Source organism: Piliocolobus tephrosceles, chromosome 15 (genome assembly GCF_002776525.5).
Source record: "Piliocolobus tephrosceles isolate RC106 chromosome 15, ASM277652v3, whole genome shotgun sequence".
Lineage (NCBI taxonomy): Eukaryota > Metazoa > Chordata > Mammalia > Primates > Cercopithecidae > Piliocolobus > Piliocolobus tephrosceles.
The window spans coordinates 36,486,802-36,504,106 of NC_045448.1; the positions used below are offsets into that span (position 1 = coordinate 36,486,802).

Below are 17,305 nucleotides of genomic sequence, written 5' to 3' on the forward strand. Positions count from 1 at the left end.
GGTTTGTTCAAACCCAGATTACCGAGCTCCACTCCCAGCATTTCTGATTCTGTAGGTCTGGTGGGCCTTAGAATTTGCATTTCTAGCAAGTTCCTTAGGAGATACTGATGCTGCTGGTCCAAGGATCATTGTTTGACAACCGCTTTAGAGCCGTTCATCTCAAACTTCACTGTGCATCTTGCTAAAATGTAGATTCTGATTCAGTAGGTCTGGAGTGAGGTCTGAGTTTCTGTATTTTCAGCAAGCTCCCAGGTGATACTGACGCTACTGGTCCAGGGGCCACACTTTAAGTAACAAATCTCTAAAGCATCATTATCAACGCAATTCCATAATATCCTTTGGGAAGAAAAGACGTGTGGTTCAGGAGATTCCTAGAGGCACGGTGGGGCCCAATATATGCCTTAGACCTGGTGGCAGGCAGAGATCTGGAGGGCTCAGTGCTTCTTTGGCACTTGGCCAGCTGTGCCTTGCCAGAGTGTTTGAACATGCCCTTGGCGAAGCTGTACTGTCAATAGGGAGCTTCATTGTAAAGATTCTCTGTTTGCTTAGAGTAAGGCAGTGGTTCTCAGGCCCAATTGCACAATAGAATCACCCTGGGAGCTATTTAAACAAGTACTAATGCCCAGGCTCCTCCTCCAGCAATTCTGATTTAATTGGTTTGAGGTGGGATCCAGACAGTGGTATTTTAAAAATCTTTGTGAGTAATTTTAATGCACAGCCAGGGTTGAGAACCACTGAATTAAAGAATCACGTTATAGTCTTACAGATCATTTTTTTCCCCTTTATATTTGGCTAAGTTATACTCCACTGTGATGCAAACTAGCTTTATTAGGTAGTCAAAAACAATTTAATATGGCATTTTTGACAAACCACCAAGAAAAGACTCTGAAAAGATTCCATCGCTGTTAAATCCTAAATTCAGAGTCTAAGAAAGTGCTGGGAAAGTGCAGTGGATGTTTCTGAACGAGCTTGAAATATGAAATACTTCTGGGACTGTATCAACAAGTCTAATTTTTTCCCCTTGGGGTTATGATTGTGCAGAACAAGTCTTCACAGCAAAGCTTGCCAAAAAAGGTTATGATAAAATCATGGAATGTGTATGAAAAGAATTCACAGTGTAACTTTAAAGGAGTCAGTCTCTAAATTTAAAAACTTAGTGATGACATACGTATTACATTTGTAATAGAAGTCTTAAGAACAAAGTAATCCTGAATACAAGAAAGTTCCTCCTTTTATCACATGATATCTCTAAGGCCAAGGAACAAGTGAAATAGGACAGCCAACAAGAAAGTAATGAGGATACGCTAACGACCCTGAACCTCTTTATCTTTGCAAATTAATTTTTTCCTCTGTATTTAAGAAAAATGTAGCTGCAGTTGAAACTCTTCTTGCTTTTGGCATTATGGACTAGTAGGAAAACGTGGGCTTTGGCAGTTCTGCGACTGGCTTTGTGACCTTGGCCAAGTTTCTTATCCTCTCTGGGTCTGTCTCTTCATCTGTCAAGTAGAGATGAAGATATAATCTCTTCTTCACACAGGAGTACAAAGGCACGTGAGAATGAACAGAGGCATGCCCCACACGTAGGAGATGCTCAATTAGTGGAGATTTCTTTCATTTCTCCAGCATGACCATGGGAATTTAATGCTTAATAAGAAGCATTATCGGTCGGGCGCGGTGGCTCAAGCCTGTAATCCCAGCACTTTGGGAGGCCGAGACGGGCGTATCACGAGGTCAGGAGATCGAGACGATCCTGGCTAACATGGTAAAACCCTGTCTCTACTAAAAAAAATACAAAAAACTAGCCAGGCTAGGTGGCGGGTGCCTGTAGTCCCAGCTACTCGGGAGGCTGAGGCAGGAGAATGACATGAACCCGGGAGGCGGAGCTTGCAGTGAGCTGAGATCCGGCCACTGCACTCCAGTCTGGGCGACAGAGCGAGACTCTGTCTCAAAAAAAAAAAAGAAGCATTATCCATCAAAACATTTTTCTTGTTGAGTCTTTATTGGTATTTTCTGCCTATTAATTGTATCAGTTTATATTCCTTCTTAATAATCTGAAGTCTGTTTTTCCACTTAAAGAGTAGGCCCTTTCTTCTTGCTTTAGAGCCATCATTTTTGCCATTCCCTGCGTCTGGAACAGTCTTGCTTTGTGTTTTGTGTGCTTTCTCCCTTCTTTCATGCAAGCCTCTGTCCCAATGCCATGTCAGAGATACCTTCCTTCACTGACCTGGCTGACACATGGCACCCGTATCACTGAATATGCTGCAAAGCCTTTATCACCACCCGGCACTGTGCTGTGTAGCTCTTTATTGCCTGTCTTCTCCAGAATCGTAATTCTCAAGGTTGGTCTCCCTGTGCTACCGAGTGACCGAGGGCCCCCGTGATACTCTAGGCTGATACCACAGCTACTCCAGGGCTTTAGATTATAAAAGACATCAGAGGGAAGTGTGGAAAAAACAGTGACCCCAGACTCTTCGCTTGACTTTGTGTTCTACATACTGAATTCCCTGCTATCAAATGTAATCCAAATTTGGGGTCCTTTGAATTCCCCGAAATAGCTTGAACCGCCCAAGGATTGTCTCGGGATAGCTGTGTATCCCACGTGTGTGTGCGTGGGTGTGTGGGTGTGTGTGTGGATGTGTGGGTGTGTGTGTGAGAGAGAGAGAGAATGAGAGAATATGAAGAGATTTTGAAATAGAAGTTTTCAGTGTCAGATGTATGGGACTCTACAAAATTTAAATAGAAACAATGGTAATCTGCCAATATAATTTTTATCTTCTTTTTTTTCCTCTTACCATGAGTAGTTTTTCATTTGCCTTTGTGTTTTATTTAAATCTGCATTTAAGCAGAAACTCTTGCATGCATTTGCTTCTTATAGATCATGATTGTGTTAGGTTGGTGCAATAGTAACGGCAGTCTTTGTCATACTTTCAATAGCAAAACCAACTGCTTTTGCACCAACCTGTACTTTCTTGACATATCGACCTGAAGAGGGCTTAACAATGGCCAAGATCCAGTTATACACATTAAGGTGATTAAGATTGATAGAAACTTTCCAGGGTTATGGTAAAAATCACTTTATATTGGGTGAGCCTATCAATATTTTTTTTTTTTTTTTTGAGACGGAGTCTTGCTCTGTCGCCCGGGCTGGAGTGGCCAGATCTCATCGCCCGGGCTGGAGTGCAGTGGCCAGATCTCAGCTCACTGCAAGCTCCGCCTCCCGGGTTTTACGCCATTCTCCTGCCTCAGCCTCCGGAGTAGCTGGGACTACGTAGCTGGGACTACAGGCGCCCGCCACCTCGCCCGGCTAGATTTTTCTTTGTATTTTTAGTAGAGACGGGGTTTCACCGTGTTAGCCAGGATGGTCTTGATTTCCTGACCTCTTGATCCGCCCGTCTCGGCCTCCCAAAGTGCTGGGATTACAGGCTTGAGCCACCGCGCCTGGCTGAGCCTATCAATATTTTAATACTAACTTCTTAAAGATTATTAAGATGATGAAACCAGGTTATTTTTCTATAATTATTTCTGTTGCAAGTGATGTTGTCACTTTGGTCTTCCTGTATCTGGGCAGGCTTTTTTTTTTTTTTTTTTAAATGTCTGTTGCAGCGTTGTCAGTGAAACCAGACATAAAAGTTAGTTTAAGTATTACATATAGATCTATTAGACACCATAGGGAAAGAGTCAGGAGCGACTTCTTTTCAAATAGGTAAAATTAAAAATTCAGAAGTAATGTCAGAAAAACGTTCTAATTGATGGAGTGGCTGTAGTTTTATCCTTGTTTTCTTCATGGAAGAAACTTGGAATAAAGACAGAGAAGAATAAATCTAATGGGAGAATTTATAGAAAAAGTCTGAAAAAAAAGGGTTTCAGAAAAGCAGTTCCTGATGTTGTGGTAATTGTGTTACATTTAAGTGACAAACTGGTCACTGGTTCGGGGCAGAGGAAGATGCGGGGTGAGTAGGGATTCTAGGTAATTTATTGAAAGGTAAATAGAGGGTTGAAAGAAGAGAAAAAGGAATGTTAATTACAAAATAAGAAAGATGGAGACTTTGGAAATCTAAATTATTTGAAAGCATAACTTCACAATTTGAAGGCTTGAATCTTATGCCTGCTAGTCATGAAGTTAAAAACATAGCTTTGAAAAATTAAAGTAAGTTCTGGAAATTTGAAGAGAAGTTACTGGCTCGTAGTAGATTCTACAGATCCCTCTTGGAAATCAGATAAAAAATGTGAGGTATAGGTAATCAGAATGTCATAATTAGGCTTGATTTAGTAGATACGCAAGATTATATGTAATAAACAGAGGATATATGTTCTTTTCAGATACCCATCTATTTTAAAATTGGTTATGAGGCCACACATACATACACACATGTGCTGAAAACCGAAAACATACAAAACTCAGTAAGTTAACAAAAGTAGGGAATTGTACAGCCTACATTCTCTGGCAACCAGGCAGTAACACTATAAATTAAAAAAGAAAGCTCCCCCAAATCTACCTATGCAGAAATTTAATATCTCTCTTCTAAAAAGTATTTAAAAAGGAGACGTATAAATTACTTAGCAGCAAGTCACATTGAAAACAGTACATATGAAAAATCAGAAGATAACCAAAGCAATATTTGATTGAAGTATTCAAAGCATAATTAAAATTGTTTGTATAATAACTGTAAGAAATGTGTTTGTTATAAGTCAGCCAAATAGAAATGAACTGAGCATTAATCTTAAAACACTAGAGGAAAACTAACAAAATCATCTGAAAGACAAAGAAGTAAGAGATTCAGAAACTTAAAAGGACTGACATAAAGTACAATAAAGGAAGCTTGGTCAATAAAGTATGAAATGAACTTGAAAATCTAGATGGATTATATACTTTCTGCTAAAATACAAGTTAGGAATGATAATTCTAAAATAGGTAGGACACCTGAATAATAACCAAAGAAGAAATCTGTCCCCTCCCCCTTCAAAAAACATAGTGAGTTCAGATATTTTCACAGGTGAGTTGTATGAAAACATCAAGGAATAGATAATTCTTGTGTTATTTGAATGGTTTTACAGCAGAGAAAAAGATAGAATGCTAAACAGTTCATTAAAAGAGTTAGTGTAGGCCGGGCATGGTGGATCATGCCTGTAATCCCAGCACTTTCGGAGACGGAGGCAGGCGGATCACAAGGACGGGAGATTGAGACCATCCTGGCTAATATGGTGAAACCACATCTCTACTAAAAATACAAAAAATTAGCTGGGCATGGTGGCGAGCACCTGTAGGCCCAGCTACTTGAGAGGCTGAGGCAGGAGAATGGCGTGAGCCCAGGAGGTGGAGCTTGCAGTGAGCCTAGATTGCGCCACTGCACTCTAGCCTGGGCAACAGAGTGAGACTCCGTCCCAAAAAAAAAAAAGAGTGTAACTTTGAAACTAAAATTGGATAAGGCCATTATAGAGAGAACTAAAGATGAACATAACTCAATTTTATAAATTTAAAAATCTTAAAATGTTAGGAAGTCAAATCCAACAGGATCTTTAAAAACAGAGTTTATTCTTAGAACACAAGGATGATTTAAAATCCAACTGATTATATTAATAAACCAAAGAAAAAGCCAGTGTGATCATCTTGAGAAAAGTTGAAAATCTTTTAATAAGATTTAACCTGCATTTTTAACATTCTTACATCCCTCTGGCTGTCAAACTCTGATCGACTTACACTTAAGACTATGTCTTTGGTAGCCTACCCTATTCCGCTTTTATTACAAAGGCAGCTCTTAAGAAATAAACCCATCTCTTCAGGCTTGAACCGCAAAACACATGTGAAGAAGTGACAATGTTGGGGCTGTCAAAAAGAACTTAAAAGAGTGGGATAACCGGCCGGGCGTGGTGGCTCACTACGGTAATCAGTCCCAGCACTTTGGGAGGCTGAGGCAGGTGGATCACAACATCAGGAGATAAAGACCAGCCCGGCCAACATGGTGAAACCCCATCTCTACTAAAAATACAAAAATTAACTGGACATGGTGGCGTGTGCCTGTAGTCCCAGCTACTCAGGATGCTGAGACAGAAGAGTTGCTTGAACCCAGGAGGCGGAGGTTGCAGTGAGCTGAGATTGCGCCACTGCACTCCAGCCTGGCGACAGAGCAAGACTCTGTCTCAAAAAAAAAAAAAAAGTGTGATAACCAGCAAGAACTAATATGTTGGGTTTTAATGGAAATGTTTAATCGAAGCATATGTTTCAAAATTCTGATTATTACATACTAAATATTTTATAAAATAAAAATGTAATAGAATATGATAAGAATATGTTAATGACAGCAAATTAACAAGAGTAGGAATTAAGTGCTATTTGCAATCAAAGTCACAAAGCTTTTCTTAATTATAAAACAATAGTTTGCCAGATAAGCAGTCTACTAAATGCATTTTACAAACTCCAGCTTAATCCACATACATTCAGGATTCACCTTCTCCTCCTTAGCTCTTTGATTTATTCTCCTCCATACTGACGGGGCTCTGAGAGTGGAATTCCTTATTAGTTATCATGTCCTGTTTTCACAGCAGTTCCTTGGGGGGTTATACTATGAAAGTGGGCTAGATGGATTCTCTGAGACTCCTGTTTGACCCAAGCACTTGTGGCATATAGGCTGTAGCTCCCATGAGACACGCAATGAGATAAGACTGGGTAAAAGGGAGCAGGGATGCAGCTAACCTGGTAGCTTTAACAAAAACCACATTTCTGATAGGGAAGGAGCTGTGTCCAGAGAAATCAGCTGATTTCTCAGGATCACAGTAGTGATTCCTGAGACAGGAGGCATATTATTACAGAGGAGCATAGCTGGAAGCGGATGGACCAAGTTTCACATCACCATTTACTAGCTGTGTGACCTTGGGCAAATAAATCTGAATCTCAGTTTCATCATCTGTAAAATGGAGCAAATAATAACTCACCTTCTGGGGTTATTGTGACATGAGCACATGGCATGTGTGTTAATGAAGTCTGCTCTTAGGACAGAGGCTGTTTTATTTTCCATTCTGCTTTAAGCTGCTTATTGGATATTGACATGTGGGTGGTAGCCACAGGAAGGGTAGAGGCCTGCAAATGAATGTTTCCCCTGAGTGAGGCACAAGTGCCATGAAGTAGTCTTCTATCCAACAGGAAAATTAAGTGTAGTCATAAGGTAGGTGGCAGAAGGAAGGCAACATTAAGACTCAACCCATTTCATCTCCTTCTCCAGCACACCCTGTACCTAGCTGTGGTAAATAGTGCTAGCATCTGTCTTCTTCCATATTCTTTTCTTGCCAAGTGCCTTTCTAACCTCCTCCCACGTCTCCTTCCTCCCCAGATATTGTGCACCTTCCTGTTGTTGCCCAAGTTCCCAAAGTCCTATCTAAGACGACCTTTCTAAGACCTGTTTTTCTGAATTATTCGCTTCCTCTTTCTATATAATCAAAGCTCTAATTTGTCTCATAGTGAACACTACAGTCTTGAAAATGGCATAAGGGTTCTAAATGACCAAGTACCCCTGCTGCTTATCCAGCCTCATCTCCTGTTTCTCCTCTCACTTCCTGGGCCTTAGCCACACTGACGTTCTTACTCTTCCTGGGACACACAAGCCTGCGTCAGCAGTTCCTTCTGCTGGGATGCTCTTCTCCCAAGTATCTCCATGGCTCGTCCCCTCACTCCTCCAAGTCTTTGTTCAGCCATAAACTTCTCAATCATGCCCATCCATTTTCACCACGTTGTAACTGCTACCCCCTTCTTCTAAGCATTCCAATTCCCTCTTACTCTGTTCTTGTTTTCCCCTCATAGCACATATCACCCTTTACTGCTATATAATTTGCTTCTTTGTAATGTTTGTTACTTATGTTCTGTCATCCTCCACTACCGTATCAACTAATAAGGGCAGGGACCTGTGTCTTTCCTCTTTACTGACATATCCCAAGCTGGTTCTCAGTCAATGTTTCAGTGAATTTACTAGAACTATAAGTATGAAGGGTCTCCTATATTATGTCTTAAGTAGACAAGAAATAGATAAGGAAGAGGAAAGATACAGCAAGGTAGAAAATGATAGAGGAACAGGCGTGGTTTTAGAAAGAGATCCACTGCTACGATACCAAGACCTGAGTGGACTGTAATGAGGAGACCTGGATTCTTTAAGTTTACCAATGACCTTAGGCAGGTCACTTAAGCTCTGGGGCCTCAGGTTCTTTATCTACAAAATGAGGAAACTAAACTAGGTGACCTTTTGGGTCTTATCCTACTACACAATTCTCTGTTTGGGTTTTACTTTAGGAAGACCAATGAACACTTACGGAAACATTGCCTGGTACTAACTGGCATCAGTTTCACCTAATGTCTCCTGAGCTCCCCATCTCCCACCAAAGGTTCTGGGCTGTGAGGATGTCTTTTAGTCTATTTCCATCTTTTCCTCAAGGGCCTTATGTTCGTATAGGTCTCTTAAAAGTGAACCCAAGAAGCTAAACTATGGACTTGGGGTTCCAGAAGCCACGACTTTGCTCCCCTGCTGTGAAATCTGAGTAAACCCACCTTGTTTTATTTTTCCCATCTCTAAAATTGAGATACAGCAATGGGTCAGCAGATAATATTAGAGAGAGGGGAATAAGGTGTGTTTGATGGAGCTTTGCTAGAGATAGAAACGCATCAGGTGCCATTTCAGGAAATTACATGGGAATTTGACTCATTATCCATCTTGCTTAGCTGCCACATCATAAAGTCACAGACTCTTAATAGAATGCCACTGAAACTCAGAGTGTGCAGGTAGAGTTCCTCCATGTTGATTGTCATACACATTGTCTCCAGTTTCTGAAGTAGCTATGATTTGCTTGTGTTTTAAGGTACACTGTTTTCAAAGAACAGCCTTTAAAACTCTTTTGAATTCAAAGACCTTTCAGTTAGTCAAGGAATGGGTCCAGTTTTCAGATTCTCCACGCCGTGGGTGCATCTTCCCTTTGCCTTTCTTCATTTTGGTCATTGCTCTAGATGTTCATTGTTTAACACAAGTGGGTAGGAAGACAGAGAAGAAGGGAATTTCAGGCTCATATTTTGGTGTCATGGGCAGATCTTGGGTGAGGTTTTCATTGTTAGTTAAACTAAGTTTGAAGGTTTACACTGAATTTCTTTCCCTACTCTCCTCTTTGGCCACTTAAATAGATGATCAGGACTGTCTGTTCTTCTGTTGAAAGTGCCCCACACTGCCCTGGGCATAAGCTAAATTCTTTCTCTCCCATTTAGAAGAGAAGCCAGATTGCTCCAAGGCGCGCTGTGAAGTCCAGTTCTCTCCACGTTGTCCTGAAGATTCTGTTCTGATCGAGGGTTATGCTCCTCCCGGGGAGTGCTGTCCCTTACCCAGCCGCTGCGTGTGCAACCCCGCAGGCTGTCTGCGCAAAGTCTGCCAGCCGGGAAACCTGAACATACTAGTGTCAAAAGCCTCAGGGAAGCCGGGAGAGTGCTGTGACCTCTATGAGTGCAAACCAGGTATGCACGAGCTCTGTCTCAGCAGCCTCGTTCCTTTGCATCAGAGGGTAGCAGATCCCTCCTCAGCCACCCCTGGCCTCTCCTTTCACATGAAGATGGGCCTTCTCACTGGTGTCCTCTGAATCTGCCACCTTGGGCCAATGGCAGCTTGACTTCTGGCCTTGTAGTCAGAGAACCAGAGTGATCATCCACTGGTACATAAGCACCTTCAGATAGTGAGCATGTCTTTTCCTCTTTTCTTCTTTTTTTCCTTCAAAGTATGCTTGACTGGGGAGGTAGGGTTAAAATTTATGGTACTATGGCAATCTGCTTCATTTCCCCAGAGAAGGTCAGAGACCTTATTTGCAGCTATATCTGCCACTTTGAATTATTACATTTAAAAACAATCATACATAAAGCAGAAAGTTATTTTTAGATGAATACATGCATCAAAATGCCAGAAGTTTCATAATGCAACACTCAGCCCCAATCTTTCTCTTTGCCAATTCCCCCCCCCCATATCTGCCCTCTTTACTTTATAGCATGTGCCAAGTCATCTTTGACTGTTTACTCACCCTCTTTGCCAACATTTGATGTACTGTTGTGTCCCAGCTGTTTCTTGCTTTATATTATTTCTAACATCCTTGCTCTTGTGGCAGCATTTCCGATGTGGTCTGTGAACACTTCTGAGTTATAGTGATTTCCTCTTCGCAAGTTTCTAATCATCGACCAGTTGTTTTTTTGTTTGGGTTTTTCTTTTTCTTTCTTTTTTTTAAACTACTAGATAAACACTCCAAGCAAAGTGATCCCTTGTCCATCTCTTGAACTATTCTGTCAATCAGAAATGCCTCTGGCTAACTGTCACCATCCATGTAACCACTGCTGGTTTAATTCTTTCTCTGTCTTCATTGTAACTCTTAAATATCTCATCCCCACCTCTTTCCTTACACAGAAAATTTGAGGAATATTGCAGTTCTGTAACATTAACTGGAATAACATGCCGACACTAGGACTGGGCTTCTGGAAGCAAGGAGACTTTGGAAATTAGTTAAGAGCTAGTATTTCATTTAGGGACTCCAAAAGCAAGTAAATGTAACAATAAACGGTGCCTCTCTGTTTGCCCCTTTTCAGTTTTCGGTGTGGACTGCAGGACTGTGGAATGCCCTCCTGTTCAGCAGACCGCGTGTCCCCCCGATAGCTACGAAACTCAAGTCAGACTCACCGCAGATGGTTGCTGTACTTTGCCAACAAGGTTAGTTTGCCATTAGTTTGTCAAGTTTTCTCCTCGTTTGTTAGCATCATCTAAGGTACATTTTGAGCATGCAGTTTGTTTTCCCATGAGAAACGTAGTCCTTTCCTGTTTCTCTGGAAGAAATCACTGAACTGTTTGCGTTACTTGGTATTTACATATATCTTTCCTCAGATCAAAACCAGGTGTCATCAGGTTAAGTCATTAACCCTTATAGATTCTTTCTATAAGGGTGCCTGTACGCTTTCGAGGGCTGGGACCTGTATAAGCAAATATGCCCCTCTGTATATAGATAGGGAGGCAGGCAGTAAGGTGTCTGTCAAGAGTAGGCACATCATTTGATCCTCTGCAGTGAATCTTGTAGGTGCTTAAACAACATGTTCAACGTGATGAAACATTGCACGCTTCATAGCACCACTCCACAGGGACCCTTGATGTTTGGAGTCACACGGCTGCCCAGACCCATTTCTTTCTGAGGCCCAGAGGAGTCTTCATTCTTACAGTGCTTTCTGGAGTAACAAACACGTCTCTCTTTGGCTTGACTGGGGGGAGGAGCCACTGTCATTTTAACCCTAGTAGCAGGGCATGCACTTAGCCCCCTAGAACTAGTTTTTCTCTAGAACACGAGGAACTCTGGGTCCTGTCCTTTATAGTCTACAAAGCACCACCATAGAGCTGTCCCTTTGTACTTGCCTTTGGGGAAGACTGTTCTTGGAAGTGTAGGGTTTACAGTCTGTTTTCCCCCCACTACTCACCCCTCTTCTCTGCCATGACCTCCCTTCCATCTTTTGCAGGTCAACAAGCCATCTTTATGACTAAGTCATCTCATGTTTTTCAGCTTTTGTTCTACATTTAATAAGATGAGTTAAAACTGTGCCCTATTTAACTCAGTTTCCAACCTCCTCTTCCTCAGTCCCAGTGCCAGGCATTTAGCTTCTAGGTTTGTTGCATGAGAACCTGTGATTATGCAAATGGTTTGATAAGATAGGAGTTTATGTGGTCCATAGGTAAGGTAAGTATGAGTTATTTGTCCGTAATTGAAGAGACATCCAGAATTTGTTCTGATAATTACTTTTTCCTTCTTTCTTCTCATAAAATAAGTTAGATCCTTGGTATCTCCTAGCCTTTGTTCTGTCAAACCTAGGATTCTCTAAGACCTGTCCTTTATACTGTATCATAAAACAGATGCAAAGATTTTTGTGAAGATAACATACATTGGTGCAGCAACCTTCCTATGACATTAGAATGTGATAATTTATGTGCAGATGCTTAGGAAGGGTTGAAATATTTTGCAAACATAAGGTATTCCTGATCAGTGAAGGAGATAAATAGAGCATCACTAACAGTAACAGATGTCCCTTCAGGGTCTTCCTGAAAAGGAAGATGGTACATTATATTGGAGAACCTAATTAATCAAAACTAAGCCAGTTGTTAACGAGGAAGTCCTTTAGTGAGGAAAGGGGACAATTCTCAGTTCACTATTATAAATGTCACATAGCATCCTCTGCACAGAGGAGTCATGGTCAGCTATTTTTTCAGTCACTCTAGGGGGTTGAAATTGGTAGAAGCTACAGGAAGGTATATTTAGTCTCAATTTAAAAAGGAACTTTCCCACAACTAGTGATGTTCTATAGTGAATTGGCTGCTTCCTGAGGCAGACAGAGCTCCTTGGAGCTGGATAGATTTCTTTCCGTCTGGATGGCCACCTGCCCGGAATGCTTAGAAGAATTATATTAGGTTGGAAAGGAGGTTGAACTAGATGCCTTCCATTTTATCCTCAAGCTTCTGTGAGTCTAGTAAATAAAACTTGAAGATGATTATTACTGTATTGACATAAGTTTGACTTTGGCATTCAAAAGCAAAGAATGGCCAGAGTTAAATTTGTCTCTAATCAACACATCGAAAACATAGAGAAGGAAGTCATTCAACATCCCACTGTAAATTATTTGCAGAGAAGAGATAGGTTCTCACAGCTCTTTAGTTTCCTGTATGTCAGATCATCAGTGACCCATACCCATTCCCTGCTCATTTGTTCCCTTTGAACAGGGTCTCCTCCCCCAGCTCTCTCACAAGCCCTGTGCCTTTGCAGTTGCCACTGCCTCTTCCTGGACTCCCTTGCCCTTCTGTGTACATGTAGGCAGCTTCTGCCTCTCCTTCAAGACTGCATTTCTTGCTCATTGAAGTGTTGTCACTCTTTGGCCCCTGAAGATGACTTAAGTGCCCCTCCCTGCTCCTTTGTCATCCATCCCCCATGTATCTTTTTATCATAGCACTTTTCATAACACATTGAACACACTGATGTTTTTTTGTCTGTCTCTCCTGTCCTGTGTGATTCTCAAAGAAAGGCAGTATTTTGTAGCCTCTTGTACCTAAACATAATATGTCACCCCACATCTATGGGTGAATGAATGGATTAACAAACAGGCCCTCTCTTAGCCAAGATGATTTATATGTTGAAGAAAAGAAAAAGAATGAATAGTTTTAGTTTCTAGTTATCTTCCTGCCATTGGGTTGTCATACTGCTCCCTGTCTCATTTTCAAACCCTTGCACTTTTCCCCCAGTCCCCATCTGTATGGTGCGGTCCTCCTCAATCCTGTAGAAACCCTCCATTCCAAGCACAGCACTCATCTCTCACAGCTTGGGATGCCTTTCTCTCTCCATTCCATCTCTTTTCATATTCCTCATCCAGCAGGATTCTAATTAAATTCTTCTCTATCCACGAGGTATTCATGCTTCAACCAACACGTGTCCCACTGCCTAGAAACTTCCCACATATCCTTTCCTATGCTGTCAGTTAATTATCGACTTTCATACATTGTTATTGAATTGTCGCATGCGTGAAGTCTTGTCTCATCAGCTATACGATGTTCCTAAAGGTCAGGAATTGTGTCATCTTTTCTTTTCTTCTGTATGCATTAGTGCTGAATGAGTCGGTAAATGCAGAATATACTCAAGCTGTGGCTTAGACCCATTCAGCCTAGTTTAGCATATTCAGTGGATTCCTGCGGAGGGTGATGGGGTAGTAGGTTGTATATCGATTAGAGAATAACAACCCAAATAATCACATGAAAATGAAAAAAAAAAAAAAAGCCTAACATGTAGTAATAGTGGTAGTATTTTAAGAGAAAAACTACATAACTTTATTCTTGTGTGTGAGCCACGTTAAATGTCCGCTCTTTAAGAGCACGATGTTTAGTCATAAAGAAGAACATTATAGAACATATAAGATCATATTATGATGATTTGACTTTTACCAGCATACTTATAAGGGCATTATTAAGAAGTTAGAGCCATTTGAGAGCAAAGCTGATTATGTGGAGAAATCAGAGGAGGAAGCCCTTTACATTTTAGGACATAATAAGGTAAAATATCTGAAACTTTAGCTGTAAAGAATTACCTTCAGTGAAAATAACAACTCCCTTTTTGTAAGAATTTATTTTACTTTCATGGGCTAGAAAGTGCGTTTGTGGACTTTTCTCCCCTGTCTTGAAGAATACATTCCTCCCTCCTTCATTGCCTTCCAAATGGAGTTGCCCTTCCCCATGAGACTATTTCACCCATTCGGACCCCTAACTGCCGCGTTTCTGTGTGAGCTTGATTTGTTAGTTTTCTCTTGAACTGTATGTTTTCAGTTGATTCATTCATCCATTCATTAAACACGAGCTGAGTTCTTACAAGTGACAGACACTACTCTCCAGATGTTCTTACCGTGCATGGGTATCACTTTCCACTTCTATCCCTGACAAATACTGGTTTTCCCTTCTACCTCTGGTCTTTGTGAGTATAGGCTCTTCCTTATTTCCTTGCTGCCTTTCTGTCTTGTTTAACAGTCCGTCTTTCATTTTCACCTCTTTTGTGTCTTTTCTCTTGAACTTCATCCTGTTTAAACATCATTCTTGTGTGTGACATAATTAATTTTCAACCATTATTTAATTCTTCCTTCCCTCAACTTGGCTTAGATTTCCAGGCATCCCGCCGTTTCTTTTTATCCTTTTTTCTTCTGTTGGCATGAAGACATGATAAGAGTTACATGGCAGTGCATTCTACATTTCAGGAGAGGGTGGGCCTAAACACCACACAATGACATAAAGGGAAAATGGGACTATCTGTGGGGTTTAGGACACCTTGTGGTCCTTGAAAGTCCCTTTGTGAGTGTCTGCATGTGTGTACATGTACAGATGCTGCCGCGCATAAGAGAATTTACAACAGAAACTTACAAGTCAGATACATTTAATACAAATTATTTATTTGTAGGGAAGAAAAAACCAAGATAGTCTTTAAGTGACATATAGATAACAATACCAGTCACAGCTTAAATGTGTAATATGCCTTGCTGTTTATAAAGCATTTTCACTATTCTTATCTTACTGTCACTTTAATTCTATGAGGAATTTATAGGTATGAGAATGGAGATTGAGATAATAAGAGACTTGCAGAAAATCACAAATTTTCCTTGGTACAAGAGACAGAGCAGGTTCAAGGCTTCAATCCAGGTTTTTTTATTGAAAACCCTGTGCTCTTTGCACTGGAGCTTTTTCGATAACAATGTTTTGTTGTTTTTAAGTCCAAGAAATATATCGGGGAATATGAATTTATATCTCACCAGCACATTTCTATCTGCCTACCACATACGTGTTTCAGTTATTCATTGCTGTGTAGTAGTCACGCCAAAAGAAGTAGCTGAAAATGACAAAGATTTATTCTTTGTCCTGATTCTGTGCATTGACTGAGCAGTTCTTCTGTAGCCAGCTGGCAGGTTGACTGAGACTGAATGTCCCTCCCATGGTTTGGAAACTCAGCTGGGATGGCTGGAAAGACCCCTCTCCCTACGTGATGTCAGAAGCAGGAAAGGAAGTTGCAAAGCCTTTGGAGACCAAGAGTTGGAAATTACACAACACTTCTGCCATGTTCTGTTGGTTAAAGGAAGTCCCAGGACAAGCCCTTATTCAAAGGGTGGGAAAGTAGGTTCCACTTCTTGATGAGATAAGCCACAAAGAATTTGTGGCCATTTTTAATCCACCCTAATCTACATTTAACCAAGATAGATGCCCTTTAGATTTCATTTTCTGATTGCAGGAATTTGGTGGCATGTTGCAGATAAACCTTTTCCAAAAACTCATGCCCTTCTGGCCTTGGAGCTCTGGGTCTTCAGGTGAAATTCGGGCAGCATGTAATATAGTTAAGCCCCCTGTCCCCTCAGCAGCTCTTTTTCTGCTTCTTTCTTCACTTGCCATTTGGCAGTCCACCCAGGAGTGGATAAATGATTTAAGAGCCTCTGAGCCACCACCTCAGCTTTAAGTACCATTTAGCCAACCATGATTTTTAACCTGCTGCTTCTTGAAGAGTGCTGTGACCACCTAGGTTAAACTAGGTTTTCTCCCATCATACAAAAGGGAATGCTACTTTGGGATACCAGAAAATCTGCTTGATAAAACCAGCTCCATTTTTAAAACACAACAAAACTTGCAAAGATGTTGAATAGAGGGAGATTCTCCTCTATAATGGTTGAGCTTATCTGAGAGAAATGGATTCACCAGAGGCAGATGCATTTGGAGGATAGATCCAGCCTGGGCTATACATCTGAGAGTCCATGTTCTCCTGGTGTCCACCAGTCCAGACCTCAGCCCAACTGGTCTATTTCTCAAGAAGACAGAGAATTCTAAGACCACAGTGTTTTCTCTGCACTTCCCACTCCTTGCTTTTTCCATTGTTTGGACCTAATTTTACAGACTCTTCACTTTGCCTCCGTAATTTTTCACCAGTGTTTCAGATACAGGCTTACATAGTAGACATTAACTAGTTAAAAAATCTAGACAGTAATACCTCCACCTTTCTCACTTTCACTATAAGTCACGAGTTTTTTAAATACCCTACACCTTTTGATAAGTAACTTCATATCTTTTTATTAAGATGAATGAACTTACCATATTATTGACAGTCACCTATTTTCAATTTATTTTTATGAAATTTGTCCCAAACTTTTTGTTCTAAAAGTTCTGTTATCAATTTGTTTTATAAATATGCCCTTCTTAAAAGTTATTGAGAAAAGTCCAATCCAGCTATTTTAAGGTAGAAATAAATTAAGTCATTGGTTATAATGTTCAAAAACTTAAAATAGAGTTTCTTCTGGGTTGTGTGCGTTTCAGAAAGCCAGATTCCCAAGCTCCCTCCTGGCTCCTGCCTCCCTCTGACCAAAGGGCCTGATTCTCTTCCAGAACCTATATCTGGAGCATGTGTATCTCTTGCATTCTGAGACACTAGACCAAAAATCCTATTTTATTTTTAAATCAATCTTCGGAAGTATTTTTGACTGTTTTTTTTTTTTTTTCCTTAGCTTCAAGGTAATTAAAAATGTTAGATTATCTGTTAGCTAATATGTTGACTAATATGTGACTTCTGTTTTCACCAAAAAATGTAGTAGAATATGTTGGACACATGAAATTCTAAGTACAGTTTCACTGGAAATATTGACAAGCCAGAGTCACAGAGCTCAACACGGGAGGCAGGCTGTATCGCTCTTCTGTTTCATAGAGGGAGCATTGTGGAGCTGAAAGAGTCCTACCGGGTGAGCATCAGCAGAGCTGGTCTGTGTGGCACA

At 40.8% G+C, this 17,305-nt stretch overlaps 1 protein-coding gene across 4 annotated transcripts in view; it reads left to right on the forward strand.

Moving 5' to 3' along the window:
* CRIM1 (cysteine rich transmembrane BMP regulator 1) overlaps positions 1 to 17,305 on the forward strand; it is a 197,775-nt gene that overhangs the window by 78,422 nt on the left and 102,048 nt on the right. For 3 of the 4 annotated variants that reach the window (XM_023216356.2, XM_023216358.2, XM_023216357.2), the window contains 2 exons: positions 9,236 to 9,478; positions 10,589 to 10,709. In XM_023216356.2, the coding sequence (XP_023072124.1) occupies positions 9,236 to 9,478; positions 10,589 to 10,709 (364 nt within the window). The remainder of the gene's footprint in view (positions 1 to 9,235; positions 9,479 to 10,588; positions 10,710 to 17,305) is intronic. The other variant, XM_023216359.2, reaches the window with a different exon arrangement.